The sequence below is a fragment of the Oryctolagus cuniculus genome, chromosome 2 (genome assembly GCF_051225735.1).
Source record: "Oryctolagus cuniculus isolate XC-2025 breed Fujian yellow rabbit chromosome 2, ASM5122573v1, whole genome shotgun sequence".
Lineage (NCBI taxonomy): Eukaryota > Metazoa > Chordata > Mammalia > Lagomorpha > Leporidae > Oryctolagus > Oryctolagus cuniculus.
Window position 1 is genome coordinate 183245152 of NC_142868.1, and position 22975 is coordinate 183268126.

At 42.4% G+C, this 22975-nt stretch overlaps 1 protein-coding gene across 22 annotated transcripts in view; it reads left to right on the forward strand.

Moving 5' to 3' along the window:
* Positions 1–22975, forward strand: part of ITSN2 (intersectin 2) — a 169815-nt gene that overhangs the window by 70902 nt on the left and 75938 nt on the right. For 13 of the 22 annotated variants that reach the window (XM_070069353.2, XM_070069350.2, XM_089326753.1 and 10 more), the window contains exons 13-17: positions 2164–2313; positions 4463–4603; positions 7893–7980; positions 14035–14174; positions 15152–15232. In XM_070069353.2, the coding sequence (XP_069925454.2) occupies positions 2164–2313; positions 4463–4603; positions 7893–7980; positions 14035–14174; positions 15152–15232 (600 nt within the window). Of the gene's footprint in view, positions 1–2163; positions 2314–4462; positions 4604–7892; positions 7981–14034; positions 14175–15151; positions 15245–22975 lie in introns of those variants that run through there. The other 9 variants (XM_070069357.2, XM_070069355.2, XM_089326756.1 and 6 more) reach the window with 2 other exon arrangements.

Below are 22975 nucleotides of genomic sequence, written 5' to 3' on the forward strand. Positions count from 1 at the left end.
CCCCAGCCCTGGTTGTTGCACCCATTTTAGGATGAATCAGCAGATAGAAGATCTCTTCTGTTCCTCCTTCTCTCTCTGTAACTGCCTTTCCAATAAATAAATAAATCTTAAAAAAAAAAAAAAAAACTTTCTGTCAGTGACACCTCAATCACAGACTGGTTACAAAACTGAGTTGAGTGAGGAGCTAAGGTTAGTCAGCCATCAGAAGGAGTCAGTCTGTGCGGGTCTTTAAACACAAGTAGATCTGGTGTCCAGATTCAGAGACCAAGGAATTGGACAGGGAGGAAGACGAAAGTGAGGAGTTGAAGGTCCAGAGAAGAATCGGCAGGATGATCTTGTGTAGGTCCCTAGGATAGTGTTGTATGCAGTCCCTTGGGGAACTGGCTCCTCTCTCTCTCTCTTTCTGCCTCTGCATCACTGTAACTCTGCCTTTCAAATAAATAAAATACTTAAATTTATTTGAAAGGCAGCATGACAGCAAGAAGGAGATACAGAGAAAAAGATGTTCCATCTGATGGTTCACTCCCCAAATGGCCAAAACAGTCAGGGTTGCACCAGGCCAAAGCCTGGAGCCAGGAACTCCTTCCAGGTCTTCCACATGGGTGGAAGGGCCAAAATACTTCTTTGGCTGTTTTTCCAGGTGTCAAAAATGGAGCAGCCAGGACTTGAACCAACACTCTGATATGGAATGCTGGCATTGTCGGTGACAGCTTAACCCACTGCAACACAGTGCTGGCCCCTGAAGTTTTATTTCTTCATTAGAAAGAGCAAGACAGATGGCCTGAGAAAGAGAATGAGGGAGAGAGCACTCCCTTGTGCTGGTTCACTCCCTCAGATGTTTGCAGTGCCCCTACCACCCTGGCTGGAGCCAAAGCCTGGAGCTTGGAACTCAGTCCAGATCTCCCACCATGGCTGGAAGGGACCCAATTACTTGAGCCATTATTCCTGCACCCCAGAGTCTGTATTAGCAGGGAGCTGGAGCCTGGAGCCAAAAGGCAGACTCAAAACCAGGCACTGGAGCCAGCGCTGTGGCATAGTGGTAAAAACTGCCACTTGCAGTGCCGGTGTCCCATACGGGCGCTGGTTCGAATCCTGGCTGCTCCACTTTCTTTTTTTTTTTTTTTTTTGACAGGCAGAGTGGACAGTGAGAGAGAGAGACAGAGAGAAAGGTCTTCCTTTGCCGTTGGTTCACCCTCCAATGGCTGCCGCGGCCGGCGCGCTGCGGCCGACGCACCGCGCTGATCCAATGATGGCAGGAGCCAGGTACTTATCCTGGTCTTCCATGGGGTGCAGGGCTCAAGCACTTGGGCCATCCTCCACTGCACTCCCGGGCCACAGTAGAGAGCTGGCCTGGAAGAGGGGCAACCAGGACAGAATCCAGCAGCCCGACTGGGACTAGAACCCGGTGTGCCGGCGCTGCAAGGCGGAGGATTAGCCTAGTGAGCTGCGGCGCCGGCTGCTCCACTTTCGATGCAGCTCTCTGCTGTGGCCTAGAAGATGGCCCAAGTCCTTGGACCCCTGCACCTGAGTGGGAGACCAGGAGGAAGCTCCAGGCTCCTGGCTTTGAATTGGCGCAGCTCCAGCTATTGCAGCCATCTGGGCGTGAACCAGTGAATGGAAGACCTCTCTCTCTCTCTCTCTCTCTCTGCCTCTGCATCACTGTAAATCTGCCTTTCAAATAAATAACTAAAACTTAAAAAAAAAAAACAAAAAAACAGGCATTGTGATGTGGGATTTATCTTAACAGGCAGCTTAACCCTTAGGCCAACTGCCTGTTTCCTGGCTATGTTTTAAAGGGCCAGGGATGGAGCACAGTAAGTTACAGGGCAGTTAATTATTGCAATTAGAATGTTTTCCTTCCCTGTTCCCAGAATAAAGGTATAATTCTTCCTGTTAACATTTATATTTGTTAAGTTATCCATTTGCTTACTGGGAGAAAAAAGTTTGCCCGCAAAGCACTAAAAACATCTCACAGATGAAGCCCCTTTCGTGGAAGTCTTCAGGTTAGCTCTGTTGATAAAGCTAGATTTGCCCAGAGACCCTGAGGTGTGATACAGCACACTAAGTCCTAAACAGGCCTCACTTTTATCTGTGTCATCACATTGGGCTTTGAATGATGCAGGATTTTTAATTTAAAAATTATCTTTAATTTCTTGTTTTCAGGCAGCAAAACAGGAGCTTGAACGACAACGCCGTTTAGAATGGGAGCGAATTCGTCGACAGGAGCTTCTCAATCAAAAGAACAGAGAACAGGAAGAAATCGTCAGGCTCAGCTCTAAAAAGAAGAGTCTTCATCTCGAGTTGGAAGCACTGGTATGGCTAAAGTTTAGGTGAAGTTTGTCTAAATGCCACTAGAGTTAAACATGTAATTGTGTTTTAAACCTGTCTTATCAGTAGCTTAGGTTTTAGTGTAAGTAGTCATATTCTCCTATGTGCTTTTTAACATGCTAGAAAGCATGGTTTACTGAGAAAGGACAGTCTCAGAGTGCTGAGAATCATGCTGTGGTCTCGGGTCAGATGCTGGTGGATCGTGTATGTGCTCAGGAGCAAGGCATCTGCTGACCGGGCATTTGGAGAGTGATCCTATGGATGGGAGTACCTGTCTGCTTTATCTCTCTCTGCTTTTCAGAGATAGAAAGATAGCATTTTATGCCTTCAAATGGGCAGGAATATATATCACAGTTATTAATCATGCCGTGGTCCCACAAAGCTTTAACTAAAAAACTTTAACTTCTTTGTTATCTTTGCATACTTATTGGAGCTATCATCTTGACTGTGTATTTTTCCTTAAAAATATGATGGGAGAAGACCTTAATTTTGACTGTTTTTCCCTCAAAAACTTGGATAATGCTCCAAGCACAGTAATACACGTTGACATTTAGAGTCTGGAGTAGTCCAGATCCTATACTTAGGCATGTCTCAGATAATGTGGTAATAATGAAATAATATGGCACAGTATACTCCTTCCTAGCATGTGTTTTTCAAATATAAAACGTATTGTTCAGTAAAACTTTTCATCACCAGAGATCTTGAGCCAGAGCTCTCATTCTCCTCACTGCACAGTATTAGTTTGTTAGGGCTGCTGTAACCGATCACGACAGGCTGGGCAGCATAGAAGACAGAATTTTGTTTTCTCACATCCTGGAAGCTTAGAAGTCTCAGATCAGGGTGTCTGCAGGTTTGGTTTCTTGCGAAGCCTGTCCCATGGCTTGCAGTGCCACAGTACTGCTGTGTCAGGACGAGATCTTTTCTCCCGTGTCTCTGGGGTGTTTCTGTGTGCATCTTAGAGTTCCTCTGATAAGGACCTCAGTCAGATAGGATTGGGGCCCTCCTAAGCGACCTCATGTGTCCTTAGTTTCCTTTATAAAGGTCCTCTCCCCAAAAATAGTCACATTCTGAGGTATTAGGGCTTAAGACTTCAACATACAAATTTGGGGAGGGACTCTATTCAGCCCATAAAACTCCACCTCACCCTTCTTCTTAGGCCCCATTGAGAATGTATGGTCTGTTTCTTTTCCTTTTTTCTACTCTCAGAAGAAAGGTACTCCTTACTTAAGGAAAGGAATAGTAGTATAGGGGAAGAGAATTGTTGCCAAAAAAGAGGAACTTAGATGGCAACATGAGGGTGGAAATTGAAATGCAGAGAAGGTTATGCTAAATGTCAGATGCAAACATCTGTTCTTCCTTTTTATCTTTGAGATTGCCTTGGATGTGAATTTTATAAATTAATGCTCAAATGCTGAGTTCACAAAAAAGTTGATTGTTACATTTGTGTTTTCTCATTTTCTTGTTTTCTTTCTTTTTAAAAGTTTAATTGGCACATAATAAGTATATATATTTATGGGGTACAGTGATAATTTGTACATGTACACCATGTATAATGATCAGATCAGGGTAATTAGCATTTCCATCTTAACATATGCACTCTTCTGAGGATGATATGGTTCCTACAAACTGTTAACAGATACAGCTGTAAAATATATTCTATTTAGTTTTATTTATTAATTTATTTTCAAAGATTCATTTATTTATTTGAAAGGCAGAATTGGAGAGAAAGAGAAAAAGAGAAAGGGGGATATCCTCCATCTTCTGGTTTCCTCCTCAAATGGTCACAATGGCCTGGGCTGGGCCAACCCGAAGCCAGGAGCCTGGAACTTTATCCTGGTCTCCCACATGGATGGGAGGACCCACTTGGGCCATCTTCTGCTGCTTTCCCAGGTGCTATATTAATAGGGAGCTGGATTGGAACCAATACTCAAACTGGTGTCCATATGGAATACTGGCATAACAAGTGGCAGTTTAACCCACTGTGCCAGCACTTCTCTTTAGTTTTAGACATTTTTCAGACTCATGAATGATAAATGGCATTTAAAAATTTGACCAATAAAAATATTATTGTCCTGGTAGAAACACTTCCTATTAGTATTTCACAGTTCCTTATTTGTATTTGATTTTCCTGTAGAATGGCAAACATCAGCAGATCTCAGGTAGACTTCAAGACGTCCGGCTCAGAAAGCAAACTCAAAAGACTGAGCTGGAAGTTCTGGATAAACAGTGTGACCTGGAAATTATGGAAATCAAGCAGCTGCAACAAGAACTTCAGGTGAGCGCGGTGCTGCTGCACCGTCCTTCGGCACGTGCAGTTATTGGTGGTTCCTTCTAACAGTTTCACTGTGAGAATCATGAACACCTAGGATCTCTGATGGACTTGTGAAATTGAGAGAATTTCAAAATGTTCATGGGAAATGGAATGAAAAAGTAGAAACAAATGATAAAACCTTTTATTTCTCAATATAAGATTCAGCAAATTCAAGACCCTTTTGTAAGTGATGTTATCACCCAGTTAGTCCATCCCTAAAGAATGGAAGATCTGGGGAACTTCACCGAGTCAGTGCAGTCTGTTTTACAAGGTTAACTGGAGAATGGTGGAGCCCTTAAGGATTTTTTAAGGTTAGGAAACAAAAGTCAGAAGGAGCTAAGTCAGGACTGGAAGGTGGATGCAGGATGATTTCCCTTACAGGCTCTTGCAAAACTGCCCTTGTTTGATGAGAGGAATGGGCAAGAGCATCTCCTGGTGGACCAGGGCGCCCTGGGGACTCTCCCAGGCAGGTTCCTGCTAGAGCTTTGGCTGACTTTCTCAGTGCGCTCATTACAAGCAAGTATTAATGCTCTTTGGACTTCCAGAAAATCAACAAGTAAAATGCCCAAAAAACTGTTGCCATGACCTTTTGCTCTTGACCAGTTCACTTTTTGCTTTGACTGCACTGCTTCCTCCTCTTGGTAACCATTGCTTTGATAGTATAGTGTCTTCAGGATCATACTTGGAAAGCAATGTTTCACCTCCCATTCTAGTTCTTCAAAGAAATACTTCAGAATCTTGGTCCCCCTTGTTGAAGATTCCCATTGAAAGCTCTCCTCATAGCTGTAGCTGCTCTGAACACAATAGTTTTGCCGCTCATTAAGCAGACAGCTTGCTGCACTTTAATTTTCAGTCAGAATTGTGTAAGCTGAACCAGTTGAGACATCTGTGGTGTTGCCTGTTGTTTCTGCTGTTCCTGGTTGGTCCTCTTCAGTTAGAGTACCAACAAGATTAATATTTTCCTCACAAAATGATGTGGATGGTCTGCTGTTACTGGCTTCCTCTTCAACATTGTCTTGGTCCTTCTTAAAATGAGTTACCCATTTGTAAATTACTGATTTCTTTGGAGGCACTGGCCCCTAAACTTTTTTTTTTTTTTTTAAGATTTATTTTATTTATTTGGAAGGCAAGTTACAGATAGAGAAAGAGAGACAGAGAGAGAGATATCATCCATCCACTGGTTCTCTCCCTAAATGGCTGCAATGGCTAGGGCTGGGCCAGGTCAAAGCCAAGAGCCAGGAGTTTGATGTGGGTCTCCCATGTGGGTGCAGGGGCCCAAATACGTGGGCCATCCTCCACTGCTTTCCCAGCTGCATTAACAAGGAGCTGGATCAGAGGCAGAGCAGCCAGGACTCGAACCAGCACCCATCTGGGATGCTGGCTTTGCAGGTGGCGGCTTAACCTGTTAGACTGCAGTGCCCCTCCTGCCCCACACTTTGTGAAGCTTCCGTGATTTCACTGTTCTTTCACCCAAACCTCACTATAAATGTGGTGCTTGTTCTTGCTTCAGTTTTCAAAGAATTCATGTTGCTGTGATAGGGGCTGTTTTCAAACTCACGTTTTATCTTTCTTGATGCTCGGTCTAGATTCTGTTCAGAGATGTGTAACAAGTCGGAATGAATTTATTTTTGTGCAGAAAGAAAATTTTATATTCACGTATATTGTATTCATAATATGTGTCTTCCATGAATCTTTTGAAGATCCCCCACAACATGATTTTTTGTATGTAATATCAGGAAACCCATAGACCCCCTTACAGATCTGCTAGGTATCTGGCCAAGTTCTGCTAAATGTTTATACACAAATGGACATGCATCACTTCTTGAGTTTTAACTGTTTTTTATTTAAAATAAACCATTTGTGTGTTTGTCGTAATGTATTCCTGCTGTTACAGTAGAATTCCTTAGACTGGATGCTTTATTAACAGCAGAAATGTAGTGCTCACAGCTCAGGGGAAGGCAAAGAGCAGAGGGCAGCAGATTACACTTGCTTGCTGTCTCCTTCAAAAATAGCTCCTTCTTGCTACATCCTCACACAATAGAAGATGCAATGCCGTCCCTTCAGGATCTTTTTTAAGGGGATTAATCCCATTTATGAGAGTAGACCTTTCATGATTCTTTGACCTCCTAAGCCCTACCTCTGCACTGTTGCTCTGGGTGTTAGATTTCAACATAAGAATTTGGTGGGAGTCAGGAGGAGATTGTAGGGGAACCACTAATGTCAGACCATAACATATCACTACTGATGTGAGGCAATCTTGACTTAGGATTGTTCTTTTTAGAATTGTGGTGGTAATGTTGAACATGTGCCTCAGGGACCTGGAAATTCTTCCCTTGTGCAGGGTCGATTGGGTAATTATTGTTTGCATAATACAGCGCTGGAATCATTCTGCTTCTCTAGGGTGCTCTTTTTTTTATTATTTTTATTTATTTATTTATTTATTGACAGGCAGAGTGGACAGTGAGAGAGAGAGACAGAGAGAAAGGTCTTCCTTTGCCGTTGGTTCACCCTCCAATGGCCGCTGCGGCCAACGTGCTGTGGCCGGCGCACTGCGCTGATCTGATGGCAGGAGCCAGGTGCTTTTCCTGGTCTCCCATGGGGTGCAGGGCCCAAGCACTTGGGCCATCCTCCACTGCACTCCCGGGCCACAGCAGAGAGCTGGCCTGGAAGAGGGGCAAGCGGGACAGAATCCGGCACCCCGACTGGGACTAGAACCCGGTGTGCCGGCACCACAAGGTGGAGGATTAGCCTAGTGAGCCGCGGCCTCTAGAGTGCTCTTACTCACTTTGTCTTACCTATGGAGTGGCAGGTCATCGGTCTTCTGACTTAGCTCCAAAAGATAGAAACAGAAGCCAAAGCCTGCTTCCCTAGATGGCCCTGAGTGTTCCGTCCTGTCGCATACACAGATTGGAGAGTATTAGGGTTTCCACAGACGGGTGCCAAAGGCACCACTTAGTCTTTGCCCTCTGTCATCCATCACTGTGTGGAAATTGTAGGCTTCTAGACACACTCCAGCTAACAAGGCTTTCTTCACTGCCCGTTAATTTCAGCCAGTCATTCACAAATGAGTTTAGGCTTAGGTATTTGTTTTTTAAAGCATGTGTAATTCCATTCTAGTTAATTCGTAAGTTCTAAGCAGTTTACAACTACACATTACCACTGTGGTAAGTTTCAAAACTGAGTGAGTTTTCAAAAAAATTCTTGGACAGCGTTATAGAATTTTTAATCAGGCACTACCTTTTCTTTTTACAAGGAATATCAAAATAAGCTTATTTATCTGGTACCTGAGAAGCAGTTATTAAATGAAAGAATTAAAAATATGCAGCTCAGTAATACACCTGGTAAGTCTCTAAGGTTTGTTTTGTCTTTCATTCTGTTCTGATTGCTGTATTAGTTGTATTCTGTTTTTATAAGTAGCATTACATGTAATAAGTAACATTTTTACATATATGTTTAATTTCAAAATAAGAAAAATATCACAGATGTTAGAGCATTTTAATAATAAAAAGTAAACAGTAAATTTTAAAGTAATCACAGATCATTAAAACTATAGTAGTATAACATTCTTAACCATTGGTTTGACAAGGGTATAAAGCAAAGTTTTACAAAACTATATTTGCAGCAATACTGATACACACCTTTCTTTCTTTTCTTTTTCTTTTTGTTTCTTTTAAAATTTTAGCTCTATAATGGAGAACAATATGGGTGAAATGGTCGTTTTTCCATTCAATTATTGTTTATATTCATCTGTATTCCCACTACAAGGGGGTCCTTTTGCTTGTTAAACTTCTCTTTTGAGTTAGCATTAAGTCTTTTTACTGTAATGTAAAGTTAAAATATGTTGTATCAAAAGCAAAAAAAAAAAAAAAGAAAGGGAAAAGGAAGGAGGGTCAGAAGGAGGGAGGAGGGGAATATCATTATGTTCTTGGAATTGTATCTACAAATCACATTGAATCTGTTAAAAACTAATTAAAATTTAAAAATTTTAAATAATATTTTAAAAAATCTTTAAAAACATTTAAGAGTCACAATTTTTTTCTTAAAAAAGTAAACAAGAATAAAAGTAATAATTGATAAGCATTCCTGCTGATAATATTTTTATTTATATAGTTATCAGTAAAAATGTTAGGTTACAATTAAATAAGATCTACATGGGGCTATTACACAATAGCACCCTTGCCTTGTGACAGATTCCCGCAGTAACTGTAAAGAACTGTTGAGGAAGAGCTGAGGCCGTCTGGGGGCTGAGCTTCCAGGTAGCTAAGCAGCTGTGCCCCCCGCACAAGACCCTTTCCATCACCTGACTGTGGAGCTGACCTGGCCTTCTGACACCTGTGAAACATAGCATGCCAAGGCAGTTTATGGGAATTTTTTTTTTTTTTTTTTGACAGGCAGAGTGGACAGTGAGAGAGAGACAGAGAGAAAGGTCTTCCTTTGCCGTTGGTTCACCCTCCAATGGCTGCCATGGCCAGTGTGCTGCAGCCAGCGCACTGCGCTGATCCGATAGCAGGAGCCAGGTACTTCTCCTGGTCTCCCATGGGGTGCAGGGCTCAAGCACTTGGGCCATCCTCCACTGCACTCCCTGGCCACAGCAGAGAGCTGGCCTGGAAGAGGGGCAACCGGGACAGAATCCGGCGCCCCGACCGGGACTAGAACCCAGTGTGCCGGCTCCGCAAGGCGGAGGATTAGCCTAGTGAGCCGCGGCGCCGGCCTACGACTCTTGACTGCTTAGGAGGTTTGATAGTGTCCCTCTTTTTAGCCATGTTCTGAACAAACTCAGAAATAAGGCAAAGGAGCAAAAAGGACAAATAAGCATAAGACTGATGAGGGGTCAGAATGCTGCTTCATCAGCTGGGATTGGACAGCGTGGTTTGTCTGTGAGAGGTCAGCTGCACCTGTGAGACATTGGCTGTGTCAACAAAATTGAAAGTGGACCTGGTAGAGCTACTCCTTTGTAGAGTGTGATCCAATCCAGCTGTTACTTACTTGTTCATTCAGTTCAAAGTAGGATGCTTAATTGGGATGTGAAGTATCCTATATCCCTTAGATTACTTCTCTCCGTTGTAGTAACCATTTAAGATTACCATGTATATGCCAAGCACCACGCTAGGCAGTTTTCACAAATTATTTTCTTTAATCTTTACAGCAACCCTCTGATGCAGTTTTTCCCATTATACAGCTTAGGTAAACTGAGGCACAGAGCAAGTAAATAGATTTACCCAAAATGGTACAGTAGTAGTCCTCAGATTCATGTCAGTCTGACTCTGAAGCCAACTGTACTACCACATAGTCTCTGTCTTCCAGTTACCTGATACAGTGCTCATATATATAGTCAGATTGGTGATAAAACATACTCTATAAGTGATGTTCATTGTTACAAGTAAATAAGAAATATACAGTTATAAGAGTTTACTGATGGACGTAATAGATTACTGAATAGAGGCAGTTTATGCTGCTCAGTGAACTAGCTCAGAAATATACATCAGTACTAATTTATTAATTTATTCAGATTTCTTTACAGGAGACTTGGCAGGTAATTCACACATTCACCTAGAAGAGAAAATGCATAAGAGAAGGCAAGACTTGAAAAACATTGGTGGGAACAGAAGACTAGCCCTATTAGATATCAGAACATCAGATGTGAAAACTATAGTGCCTAAAATAATAGATTACTGATTAGAAATAGAAAAGTAAGCAATGGAGAGTCTAGAAAAAGACATATGTATATAACACGGTTGAGGATAAGGTAGAGTTGGCATTTAACATCAGTGGGGAATGGGTGAGTGTTCAGTAAGTGATTGGGAAGAGCTGGTTATCTGTAAGAGGTGTGGGGAAACGCTTTACCTCATACAGAAAAAGTTCTAGATAATATACATAAAAGGTCAAATATAAAAAGTAACTAAAATATTATAAAACAGAGGAAAATATTTTAATAATTTTGGTGTGAGGGAAGTTTCCTCAAATAACAGAGCCATAAAGGAAAATATGTACAGATGTACTGATAGAAAAATGAAAAACTGGGGTAGGTGTTCAGCTTAGCGGTGAAGATGCACGTGTTCCATATTGGAGTACCTGGGGCTGATTTCTGGCTCCAGCTGCTGACTCCAGCTCCCTGCTAAAGCAGACCCTGGGAGTAGTGTGATGACTTGAGTGGTCAGGTTCCTGCCACCAGGGAGATCTGGATAGAGTTCCCTGATCCTGTGTTTGGCCCTGGCTGGGAGCTCTTGCAGGCATTTGGGAAGCAAACCAGCCTTTGGGAATACTCTGTCTCTATCTGTCTTTCTCTCTACCTCTCAAATAAATTTAAAACAGTGTTTTTAAGTGAAAGACTTTTTTTTTTTAAGATTTATTTATTTACTTGAAAGGCAGTTAAGGGGGGGTGGATATCTTTCATCTGCTAGTTTATTCACTAGATGGTTCCAATGACCTAGGCTGGGAAAAGCTGAAGCCAGGAGCCTGGAACTCCTTCCTGGTCTCCCACAGGGTTCACAGTGGCCCAAGTGCCTGAGCTATCTTCCAGTGCTTTCCCAGGCACATTAGCAGAGAGCTGGATCAGAAGTAGAGCGCTGGGATTTGAATCGGTGCTCAGATGTGGTACCAGCATTGTAGTCAGTGGCTTAATTTGCTATGCCACATTGCCAGCCCCCCCCCCCCCACCACCACCAAATTGACAGGTGGGCATTGCGGTGCAGAGGGTTAGGCCATTGTATTGGATGCTTGCTAGCATTCCATAGCTGGAGTGCCAGTTCCAATCCTGGCTGCTTTGCCTACGATCCAGCTTCTTGCTAATGCATCCTGGGAGGCAGCAGATGACGACTTAAGGGCTTTTTCTTTTTCCCTCCCACCCACGTGGAGGACCCAAATGGAATTCCAGGCTCCTGGGTTCAACCTGGCCCAGCCCTGGCTATTGCCGGCATTTGGGAAGTAAACCAGCAGATAGAAGATCTATCTGTTTGTCCCTAACCTCCCTCTCTAACTCTGCCTTTCAAGTAGATAAAAATAAATAAACACTTAAAGAATTTTTGAAATACATATAGTATAAGAGTTTAGAGCTTCTCTAAATCAAAAATTAAAACAATTGAGTAGAACAAATTTGGGCAATTTAAGACTATGGCCAATAAACATAAGTAGATATTTACTCAACTTTACTAGTTATCAAGGAAGTACATATTAAAATAATTTCTTTTTGACAATTAGCAAAAATAAGTAACGATTGATAAATGAAGTGAGATGATGTTTAGGAGCAGGCGCAGGCACTGCTGAGGTCATAAATTGACAAAGGATAGTTCGTCAGTTTCTGTCAGAATTCAGAGTGTGCATAGACAAACAGAAGGATAGATAGAATCCATGTGATCCTTTCAGTGGATAAAGAACTAGCGTTTGACAAGGTCTAACACCCTCTCATGATGAAAAGTCTTAGAAAATAAGCAGGGAAAGACATTTTTCAGTTAATAAAGACCATTTATGAGGGGCCCATAGCTAACATTATGATCAGTGATAGAAAACTGAAAACTTTTCATCTGAAGTCTAGTTCAAGGTAATGATGCTCATTTTTGCCACTTCCATTAAATGTAGGGCTGGAAGTACTAGCAAGAGAAATTAAACAGGAAAAAATATAGAAATCATTGAAATTGGAAAAGAAAAAATGAAATTGTCCCTGTTTGCAGATGATAATTCTTTCACCTCTTAGCTTTATAAAGTTCTTAAATATATACATTAAAGAGTATATACAAAGATAGTTATTACGGCATTTTTATGTAATGTTAGAAAATTAGAAACTACCCAAATGCTAATCCAAAAGGGGATAGTCATGTAGATTGTGAAGTAGCCATAATGTAGATTATCATGGAACACTTTTAGGGAATAAACTATAAGTCTTGATTGATAAGGTACATTATTAAATGTAAATCAATTTGCAAAGCAGTACAGACAACAAAAATATTATGAACACAACTAAATGGGAATTTGAGATGAAGGATGATTTTAAATTTTTTACTCTGTGGCTCATCTTATTTAAATTTTTTATCTGATTTCAATACTTGAAAGAGAGAGAGAAACAGAGAGATGTAATCCACTAGTTTACCCCAAAATGGTCAGCACAGCTGGACTGCTCTTGGTCAAAGCTGGGAGGTGGAAACTCAGTCCAGATCTTCTGTGTGGGTAGCAGGAACCCAACTGCTTGAACAATACTTGCTGCCTCCCAGGGTGTGTATTAACAGGAAGCTGGAATCAGAAACAGAGTTGGGACTCTGACCCAGGCATTCTCATATGAGACATGAACAAGCATCCTAACTGGCATTTTTTTTTTTTTTTTGACAGGCAGAGTTAGACAGTGACAGAGAGAGAGACAGAGAGAAAGGTGAAAGGTCTTCCTTCTATTGGTTCACCCCCGAAATGGCCGCTACGGCCAGCGTGCTGTGCCAATCTGAAGCCAGGAGCCAGGTGCTTCCTCCTGGTCTCCCATGGGGTGCAGGGCCCAAGGACTTTGGTCATCCTCCACTGCACTCCCGGGCCACAGTAGAGAGCTGGACTGGAAGAGAGGAGCAACCGGGACAGAATCTGGCGCCCCAATCGGGACTAGAACCCGGGGTACTGGTGCCATAGGAGGAGGATTAACCAAGTGAGCCGTGGCATCATCCTGGCATTTTAACTGCTAAACCAAATATCCTATTCTTTTAAAAATATTTAAAATATTTTAAAGTATGCATTTAGGGGCTGGCATAGTGGCACAATGGTTAAGCCTCCATTTGCAGTGCCAACATCCCATAGGAGCACTCATTCAAGTCCTGGCTAGTGTACCCAGGAAAGCAGCAGAAGATGGTCCAAGTACCTGGACCCCTGCCACCTATGTGGGAAACCCAGGTGGAGTTCCTGGTTCCTGGCTTTAGCCTGACTCCTGACTGTTGCAGCCATTTGAGGAGTTATCAGCAGATGGAAGATCTCTCTCTCACTCTTACTATCTCACTGTATCCTTCAAATGAATAAATCTTTTTAAAAAAATACCTATTTGAACATATAATATTGTGATTTTTATGTTATGCTGTATCTGTACTGTATATTTCCATCTGGTTTTTCCATCCTTGCAAGAGGCAGGTGGCGTGGTGTTCATTGCACAGAAGAGCAGGTTGGATAAAGCACCTTCCCAAAGTGAAGCTGCACTTCAGGTCCCGGTCCTTGAGCACAGAAACCACTGCTTATCACTGTTTCCCCTGAGGATCTTCCCAGAATGTGATCTGAGACAGGAGTGGCCCCTGAGTGTTTGCTCCAGTCCGTATTCCCTGTGTGTGCATCCTTCGTGTGTCTAGTTAGAGCGTTTTGATGAGGCAGTGAATAACAGACTGGTAATAGCACAGAAACTTCTACCAAATGTCAACTGTCTGATGTTTGTATTTCAGATTCAGGGATCAGTTTACTTCATAAAAAATCATTAGAAAAGGAAGAATTATGCCAAAGACTTAAAGAACAATTGGATGCCCTTGAAAAAGAAACTGCTTCTAAACTGTCAGAGATGGATTCATTTAACAATCAACTAAAGGTATTTATCTTCCATGATACCCATTTTTATGTAGCTGCCTCTTGCCTTCTTTATTCTGATTGAAGAGAGTGAATAACTACCGCTATTATTCATATATATTATATTTTGATAGTTTATTTTATAATTTTAACTATACCACAATTGCAAGATTATTTCTAATTGCCTTTAATGTTCTCTGTTACAAACACTGTGTCATAACTAAGCATACCGTTTGCCACATTTCCTGGTTTTGATGACGGTATGCTGTTTTTATTGGCACCCATCCATTTCAGAACAATTGCCTTTGTCAGTATTACAGACCTTAGCCAATGTGATGTCAGGCACATTCTAAAATGAGAAATATGGAAGATTTAAAACAGTTCCAGTGGTACTAAATTCCTTTTTACTTTCTTTGTTACATTGTATTCTAACTTCCTGTTATGAAATAATACAGTAATTAGTGAAATCCAAAGAATAATCTGGTACTATAGGTTTTACGTGAATAGTTACAGTCATGATTGATTGTTGCAGTGGCAGAGCAGATGTCCAGACACACATGGTGTGCTTCCCATTCTGTGCAGTTTGAGCTGTATACTGAAACCTACCTATGAAAGAAGTAATTAAAGCTAAAAATTGGACTAGTGGCACATAATTCAAGTTGGGAATAGCCTCAGTTATTCCCTTGCTAAATAAGCTCAAAGTTTCCAGAGGAAAAAATATTGCTTAGCTTTCTGATGAGAAAGCCATGTCTTTATATGGTTTTCATCCTGCTAACATATTTAAAATATTTTTGACACAGCACAATAAAGACAGAACACCTTTGTAGCTTCAGTTAAGGCGGGGAAATTTGAGATGAATATTGTGAATAATACACTTTGCCCAAGAATGTATCATTTATCACTGATGGTCAGACAAGCCACCCAAAGTATCTTCCGTATATTATATTTTTAAGAACCTGTGCATAGTTTAATTGGCTTTTTATCTGCCTTATCTTACAGTGTGGGAGTATGGATGACTCTGTTCTTCAGTGCCTTTTGTCTCTGCTAAGCTGTCTCAACAACCTCTTCCTCTTACTTAAGGTTATTTTCTAATATCTTGCTCCTTTTTTTAGTTACTTTACTATTTTCTTTTTTTTTTTAACTAGACTATTCTTTGCCTTTATCTGAGTATCTTTGCTTGAAATAACATATACGATATAGACCTTTCTTTTCTTTCTGTTTGCTTAAATACCCTTCTGCTGTTGAATTGCCTGTTTGAGTCTAATGCCAGAAATCAGGAAGATTTCCCACAGTAAGCTTTCTCATGAGAAGCCCAAGACACTTAAAAATATTACCCGGAGCTGGGGCTGGCATTGTGGCATCACGGGTAAAGCCTCTGCCTGTGACACCAGCATCCCAAATGGGCTCCAGTTTCTGTCTTGGCTGCTCCATTCCAATTCAGTTCCTTGCTAGTGGCCTAGGAAAAGCATGGAAGATGGTCCAAGTGTTTGGCCCCTGCCACCCACATATGGAAGACCTGAATGAAGCTTCTGGCTCCTGGCTTCACCCTGGCCCAGCTTTGGCCATTGGCCATGTCAGGAGTGAAAGCAGATGGAATCTCTCCCTCTCTCTCTCTCTCTCTCTCTTTCCATCTCTCTCCATAAATTCTGACTTTCAAATAAATAAATCTTTATTTTTAAAAACTTACCCAATTCTCTTACATCCCTGTAAATTAATTAATGACATAATTGCTAATTCAGTTTGGAGAACTAAGGGAATATAAGATTAATTTACTTAGTCGTATCAGTGAAAATCATTATCAAGATAAAACTTAAACATTATGAAAACTCAGCAAGATTATGTCATATATATACCAGGCTGCTTCCTAATACTGCTATAAGAAAAATTTTAATGAACTACTAGGTCTCTTTACCAGACTCAGATGAAAATGTTTAAATTATATGTATGTTTTGTTTGCCATGTATAGCACACTGAGTATGTAAAATACTCAATACATTCATATTTTAATATTTAATATTTTAATATTGTTTAAATAAATGCTTTGTATATGCCATTTGCTGTCCTGGTATTTTTTTAGAAAAAAATTTATTTATTTGAAAGGCAGAGTTACAGAGGGGGAGAGAGACAGGGACAGAAATATCTTCCATCTATTAGTTTACTCTTCAAATGGCTGTAGCGGCCAGAGCCAGACCAGGCTAAAGCCAGGAGCCTGGAACTCCACCCTGGTCTCCCACATTGGATGCAGGGGCCCAGGCACTTGTGCCATCTTCCACTGCTTTCCCCAGCAGGGAGCTGGATCAGAATAGAGCAGCTGGGACTAGAAACTGTGAGATATGGAGGGGTCTGGTGTTATAGGCAGTGATTTAACCTAGCATTAACCTTGAACCTTAACCACAATACCAGCCTCAGATCCTAGTAGATTTTTTTTTTTTTTTTTTTTTTTGACAGGCAGAGTTAGACAGTGACAGAGAGAGAGACAGAGAGAAAGGTCTTCCTTCTGTTGGTTCACCCCCCAAGTGGCCGTTACGGCCGGCGCGCTGCGCCGATCCGAAGCCAGGAGCCAGGTGCTTCCTCCTGGTCTCCCACGCCGGTGCAGGGCCCAAGCACTTGGGCCATCCTCCACTGCACTCCCGGGCCACAGCAGAGAGCTGGACTGGAGGAAGAGCAACCGACACAGAATCTGGCGCCCCAACCGGGACTAGAACCCAGGGTACCGGCGCCGCAGGCGGAGGATTAGCCTAGTGAGCTGCGGCGCTGGCCCTCCTAGTAGATTTTGAATATATATTCTACTTGGTGCTAAAATGGATGACAGTAGGACAATTGCATATGTGTTCCACAATGAAGACAAGAACATGATAAGTAGGCTCACTTTTTAAGAAGATGTATTTATTTGAAAGGCACAACAGCAGAGAGGAGGAGAGATAGCAAAAAAGATCTTCTATCCACTGGTTTACTCTGCAGGTGGTTCCAACAGCCACGGCTGAGCCATGTGGAAGCCAGGAGCCAAGAACTGCATCCACATGGGTGATAGGAGGCCAAGCACTTGTCATCTGCTGCCTTGCTAAGCTCATTAGCAGAAAGCTGGATCAGAAGTGGAGCAGCAGAACTCAAACTAGCCCTGTTACAGGATGCTGGTGGCAAGTTGCAGCTTAACCCACTGTGCCCTAACTCTGGACCCAGTAGAGCTTATTTGTTACCTAAGCTAAGATGGAGAAGATTGGAAAGGTCCTAACTCAGGGATCCCATATAATACCCTTTATGGTTATAGCATGAATGACCAGATTGTCTGGTCTAGAATTTTGCTGCAGATTTCACAGAAACTGAAACCCAAGTTTTTCCATCTGTGAAGCGTGGTTCAGTAACGACTTGTGGACTGTACTCTGATTCTTTCATTTCGCATTTGATTCTCCACAGGCCAGCAGATTACTCTTATCTCTTGATTTACTTTCTTTCTTGTACTTCCTGCCTCCCAGTCTTTCACTGCTAACTGACACTTTAATCAAAGGCAATTTAGAGAAACAGAGAGGTATGAAGTTTGTAGTGTCAGACGGATCAGCAGTCTGACACCAGGGGCAGGAAAGAGGCCGTCTGCATGTAAGATGGTACATGGTACAGAGTGAGCATGTGCATAGCGCTGACAATCCCACTGAGTTTGTCAAGGAGACCTTTGAAGACCACTCTGAATGGGCCATTTCAGTTGAGTGATAAGTAGAAACTGAATTGGCAGTGGATCAGGAACAAATGTGAGTTGAAGGATTGAGTCTAAACAACTTTTAGGGAGAGATGAGTAAGACGAAAGCTTGAGGTCAAAGAAAAAACTTTTTGGTTTAAAAAAAGACTTGAAAGATAGCAAAGAGGGAGGAAAGAAGGGAGGAGGAAAGGTAGAGATTAAGATTGGATGTATAAAGTGGCAACTGATAGAGCATAGTCCCTGGGGAAGCCGATTAAGAAAGAATGTAGAGCATAGATTAAAGGATTAGATAAAAACAATTCCAGGACCCGGTGCTGTGTTGTAGCACGTAAAGCCACTGGCTGCAGTGCTGGCATCCCATATGGGCACCAGTTCAAGTCTTGGCTGCTCTACTTCCTATCCAGCGCTCTGCTATGGCCTGGGAAAGCAGTGGAAGGTGGCCCAAGTCCTTGGTCCCCTGCACCCTTGTGGGAGACCTGGAGGAAGCTCCTGGCTCCTGGCTTCAGATGGACGCAGCTCTGGCCATTCTAGCCATTTGGGGAGTGAACCAGCGGATGGAAGACCTCTCTCTCTCTCTCTGCCTTTGCCTCTCTGTAACTCTGCCTTTCAAATAAAACAAATGAATCTTAAAAAAAAAAAAAAGTATTCCATGGTTACGTGGAAAAAAGATGGATGTGAATGTTGGTAGACAGTAAGAGATTGCAAGCTTCAGGATTTAAAATCAAGGGCCAGCATGTGGCAGCAATAGATTAAGCTGCTGCCTACAATGCTGGTATCCCACGATGCAGTACTGGTTCCATTCTTAACAACAACAACAAAAAAAGATCTAAGATCATAAATAAGTTTAGACATTACAAGGATCCTTTGTTTATTTGAAAGGCAGAGTGAAAGAGAGAAGGGGAGGGACTGAAAGAGACCATTCGTCCACTGGTTCATCCCCCAGTGGCTGCAGTGGCTGAGGCTAGTCCAGGATGAAGCCAAGAGCCCAAAACTTTATCCCGGTCTTCCACGTGCATGGTAGGTGCCCAAGAACTTGGGCCATTTCTCACTGCTTTCCCCAGCACATTAGCAGGGAGCATTTTCGGAAGCAGAGCAGCCAGAACTCAAACTGGCACTCCAATATGGGATGCTGGCATTGTTAAGTGGGGGTTTAACCCACTGTACCACAATGCCAGCCCCCCTCATGAGGATTCTTCCTAGGTAGTTTAGGGGATAGAATAATAACCTAGACCAGGAGAGGAGGGGTACAAATGCTGGAATTTTTGTTGATTTTGAGGTGGAAAGATAAAGGAGGTCCAATTTGATGGCTTCATAGGCAAGATTTGTAGCTGGTGGTGAGAATGGATGGAAGTTTCAGATAAGTGGGCATCTCACTGGGGTAAGGAAGTGCAAGTTGAGTAGAGGAAAACAGGTGGTGAGCATTGTTGAATGCCTAATTCAAGTTAGAGGTCATGGATTTAAACTGAAAACAGCATGCCTAGTTACATGTTTCTCGTCTGCCGATGCTCTGCTTTTTGGGTGTAAGCAGGGATTAGGGTGATGAAATAGGTTCATGGGTTCATGCAGGTTTGTGGTTTTAATAGACATGGGCAAAGAGGGAGTGACAAGAAGTTAGAGGTGTTGACATGAGAATTATGATAAAGACGAACTTTCAACATGTAAACAGTATGGAGTGCGAGGAAGAAAGAACATCACGGGGCCACCAGAGTGGAGATCTCAGTGAAGTTGAAAACTGCTGAAGTGGTTGTACCAAGTATAAGAAATTCTCAAAAGGCAGAACTTAAGTTTGAAAAATGGAATATGTGATCACTGGTAGTTGTGTTTCTGATGATGACAAGACTTGGGGTGTAATAATGGGTGCGATGGAAAAGCAGAGTAAGAAAGGTCATTGGTGCAGAGAACAAACTAAGAGTTGAGGTCTTGATTTGGTCATCTCTGTGGATGTCAAAGACTTCAAGAATAGTGAGGGTGATGAATGAGGGCGAGTGGGAGAGATTAGTAGCTGGTAAAAAAGGGGAAGGTGGTACGGCTGGATGGTATGAGCCTCAGAGAAGCGTAGACTGTGCAAGAGTGAGTGAAAATATAGTCTGGAAATGACAGTGAAGAGTAGGAGTACTCTAGCCAGCCCCAGCCCTGATGTACAGTGTGCGATGATCATCTGAGAGAGAACCAGATGAAAAGCAGCCAAGAAGGCAAGGGAGGCTCTCCATTCAGAGGAGCCGTGTGGGGAGTTGGAGTGTCCTGATCGCACGGAGGAAGCTCCAGGAGGGTGGAGGAGTATGAGGGGGCAGCAGTGAGGGTTTGGGGCAGAACAGGGATAAGAATTCAAGTCGTGAAGAACGACAGGTAATGGTAGTCTGTTCCTGGGAAGGTCTGGTCTCAGCAGTCTTGGAGGAGGACCAGCACTCAGTCCTAATGCTGTTGTCCTGTGGCACAGGAGAGCACCTGCAGCAGTCATTTCTTTAGGCTACTTGTGGTGACAGTAGAAATACAAATTTACTTATCTAGGGAAGTTAGGTTTTACTGGGCCCTGTAATATATATACACACACAGAATTCATGACACTTGTATTCTCGGGTCAGGTAACACCTAGACAAGCATCAAACCAGTGGGTTCAAAGGTAAGACAAAACTGCCCATTATCCATTAAGAAAGTTCACATATGATCTCTAGGAATGAAGTGCAATGAAAAAATACTGGCCTAGGAATCTGAAAAAGTGACTTCTAGTTTTACACATGGCACTTGCTAGTTGTATGTATATTTTGTTATTTACCTTCAAAATTTTGCTTTCATGTACAAGAAAAACCTGACAATATTCTTCCTGTTTATTTTGCAGTCAACAATTAAATGAGATAACAATTAAATGAGATAACATCAGGAACTGCATTATGAACTTATAAGTATACAGGAATATTTTTGTTGCTCTTATTAGGGAGGGGGTTGTCCAGAAACTCTGAAAACCTCAGATAACAGCAAGACTAACTAATTTGGGGATGAGGAACATTAGTTCTTGGGGTTGTAAGTAAAAACTGGAATGAGCTGTGTACTTGATGTTAGAGAAGACGTTTCTCAAATCCATAATATGGGGATTAAGGAAGTACTCCCTTCCTTCTTTAAGGGAATTTCAGGTCTACCTTTGGAAACTTTTGTCTTCAGCATGGGGTATAATAATATAGGAGCTGTGACCCTGGCCAACGCCGTGGCTCACTAGGCTAATCCTCGGCCCTGTGGCGCCGGCACAGCGGGTTCTAGTCCCGGTCGGGGCGCTGGATTCTGTCCTGGTTGCCCCTCTTCCAGTCCAGCTCTCTGCTGTGGCCAGGGAGTGCAGTGGAGGATGGCCCAAGTGCTTGGGCGCTGAACCCCATGGGAGACCAGGAGAGGTACCTGGCTCCTGCCATTGGATCAGCGCGGTGCGCCGGCCGCAGCGCGCCACCCGCGGCGGCCATTGGAGGGTGAACCAACGGCAAAGGAAAACCTTTCTCTCTGTCTCTCTCTCTCACTGTCCACTCTGCCTGTCCAAAAAAAAAAAAAAAAAAAAAAAGGAGCTGTGACCCTAAAGAGTTGCTGGGAAACATGGGATATAAACACCAGTTCCCAAAGCAGAGCCACCTAACCATATTTATGCCAGGGAAGCTTCCACAGTCCTGCAGTGTCTCAAGACCTTTTCCTGAAGTCATATTTTAAGGGAAGAAAGTGACATATAAAGCATTATTTTAAAAACCAGTTATGAGAGTGATGAGACATTTTTTAAACTGTTTTGTGATACATTTATATGTATGCTTCACTGCAAGCCAAATAATAAAATCTAGTAATAGATTTCAATACCATCATTTTGAAGTCAAGATGTATGTATGGGCTGGTGCCACGGCTCAATAGGCTAATCCTCCGCCTGCGGCTCCGGCACCCCGGATTCTAGTCCCAGTTGGGGGCACCGGATTCTGTCCTGGTTGCTCCTCTTCCAGTCCAGCTCTCTGCTGTGGCCCGGGAAGGCAGTGGAGGATGGCCCAAGTGCTTGGGCCCTGCACCCCATGGGAGACCAGGAGGAAGCACCTGGCTCCTGGCTTTGGATCGGTGCAGCACACTGGCCGTAGCGGCCATTTTGGGAGTGAACCAACGGAAAAGGAAGACCTTCCTCTCTGCCTCTCTCTCTCACTGTCTAAATCTGCCTGTTAAAAAAAAAAAAAAAAAAAAAAGTGTGATACTAAGGTGTCAATAGTATATAAGAAAATATCTGATTTCTTTTACTTGGCAAGAGAAGTCACAAGTATAGTTAATGTTACTGTGGTTTGTTGCTTATTACAAGTGTTTGGAATTCAAAGAAATGTCACATTTCAGATAGAAGTTAGTGAAAGTAAAGATTAATTTTGTTCCTGAGTTCATGGACTGCCGATATCTACTAAAAAGATTAAAAAAAAAAAAAAAAAAAAAAAACCTTCAGAAGTTCTGACTGCGAGTGATTGCATTGCTGATTTTCTGTTAGTTACGATGATTGGTATGATTGAATCCCGTACTTTGAGTATGGGTTTGTCTTTTCCTCATATAGTTTTGTTAGGTTTTCTCTTTATAGATTTTCAGGCTATGTTACTACGCACATACAAATTCAAAACTGTTACAACATCGTGGATCATTTCATCACTGGGACATGTTCCTCTATAAATGCTTCTTGCCTTGAAGTCTGCCTTTTCCAATATTGAGAGTATACCCTTTTTCATCCTCTTATTTTCAACCTTTACATTTATTTTTTTAACACATTCATTTGAAACAGAGTGACACACACACACACACACACACACACACACGAAAGCAGAGAGACCGAGAGAGGAAATGCTTCTGTCCATTAGTTTGCTTCTCAAATATCTGTAATGGCCCACACTCCCTCTCTCTTCACCTCTGTCTCTAATCTTTGCTTCTCTTTTTTTCCTTTTGTTCATGGTCTCCTCAGGTTTCCTTTATCTCAGTTTAACATGCTCAGGGAAATAAGTTTCTGTCACCTTCAGTCTATGTGAATCCCAGGAACAGAGCCTGGCCTGGCTTGGGTCCAGTTCATGTCCTTTGCACCAGTCATTCTTAGCAGGGAGTGAGGTGTTGTGCCTGTTCAAGCCAGGTATAATGATCCTGCCTGGGAGGCAGTG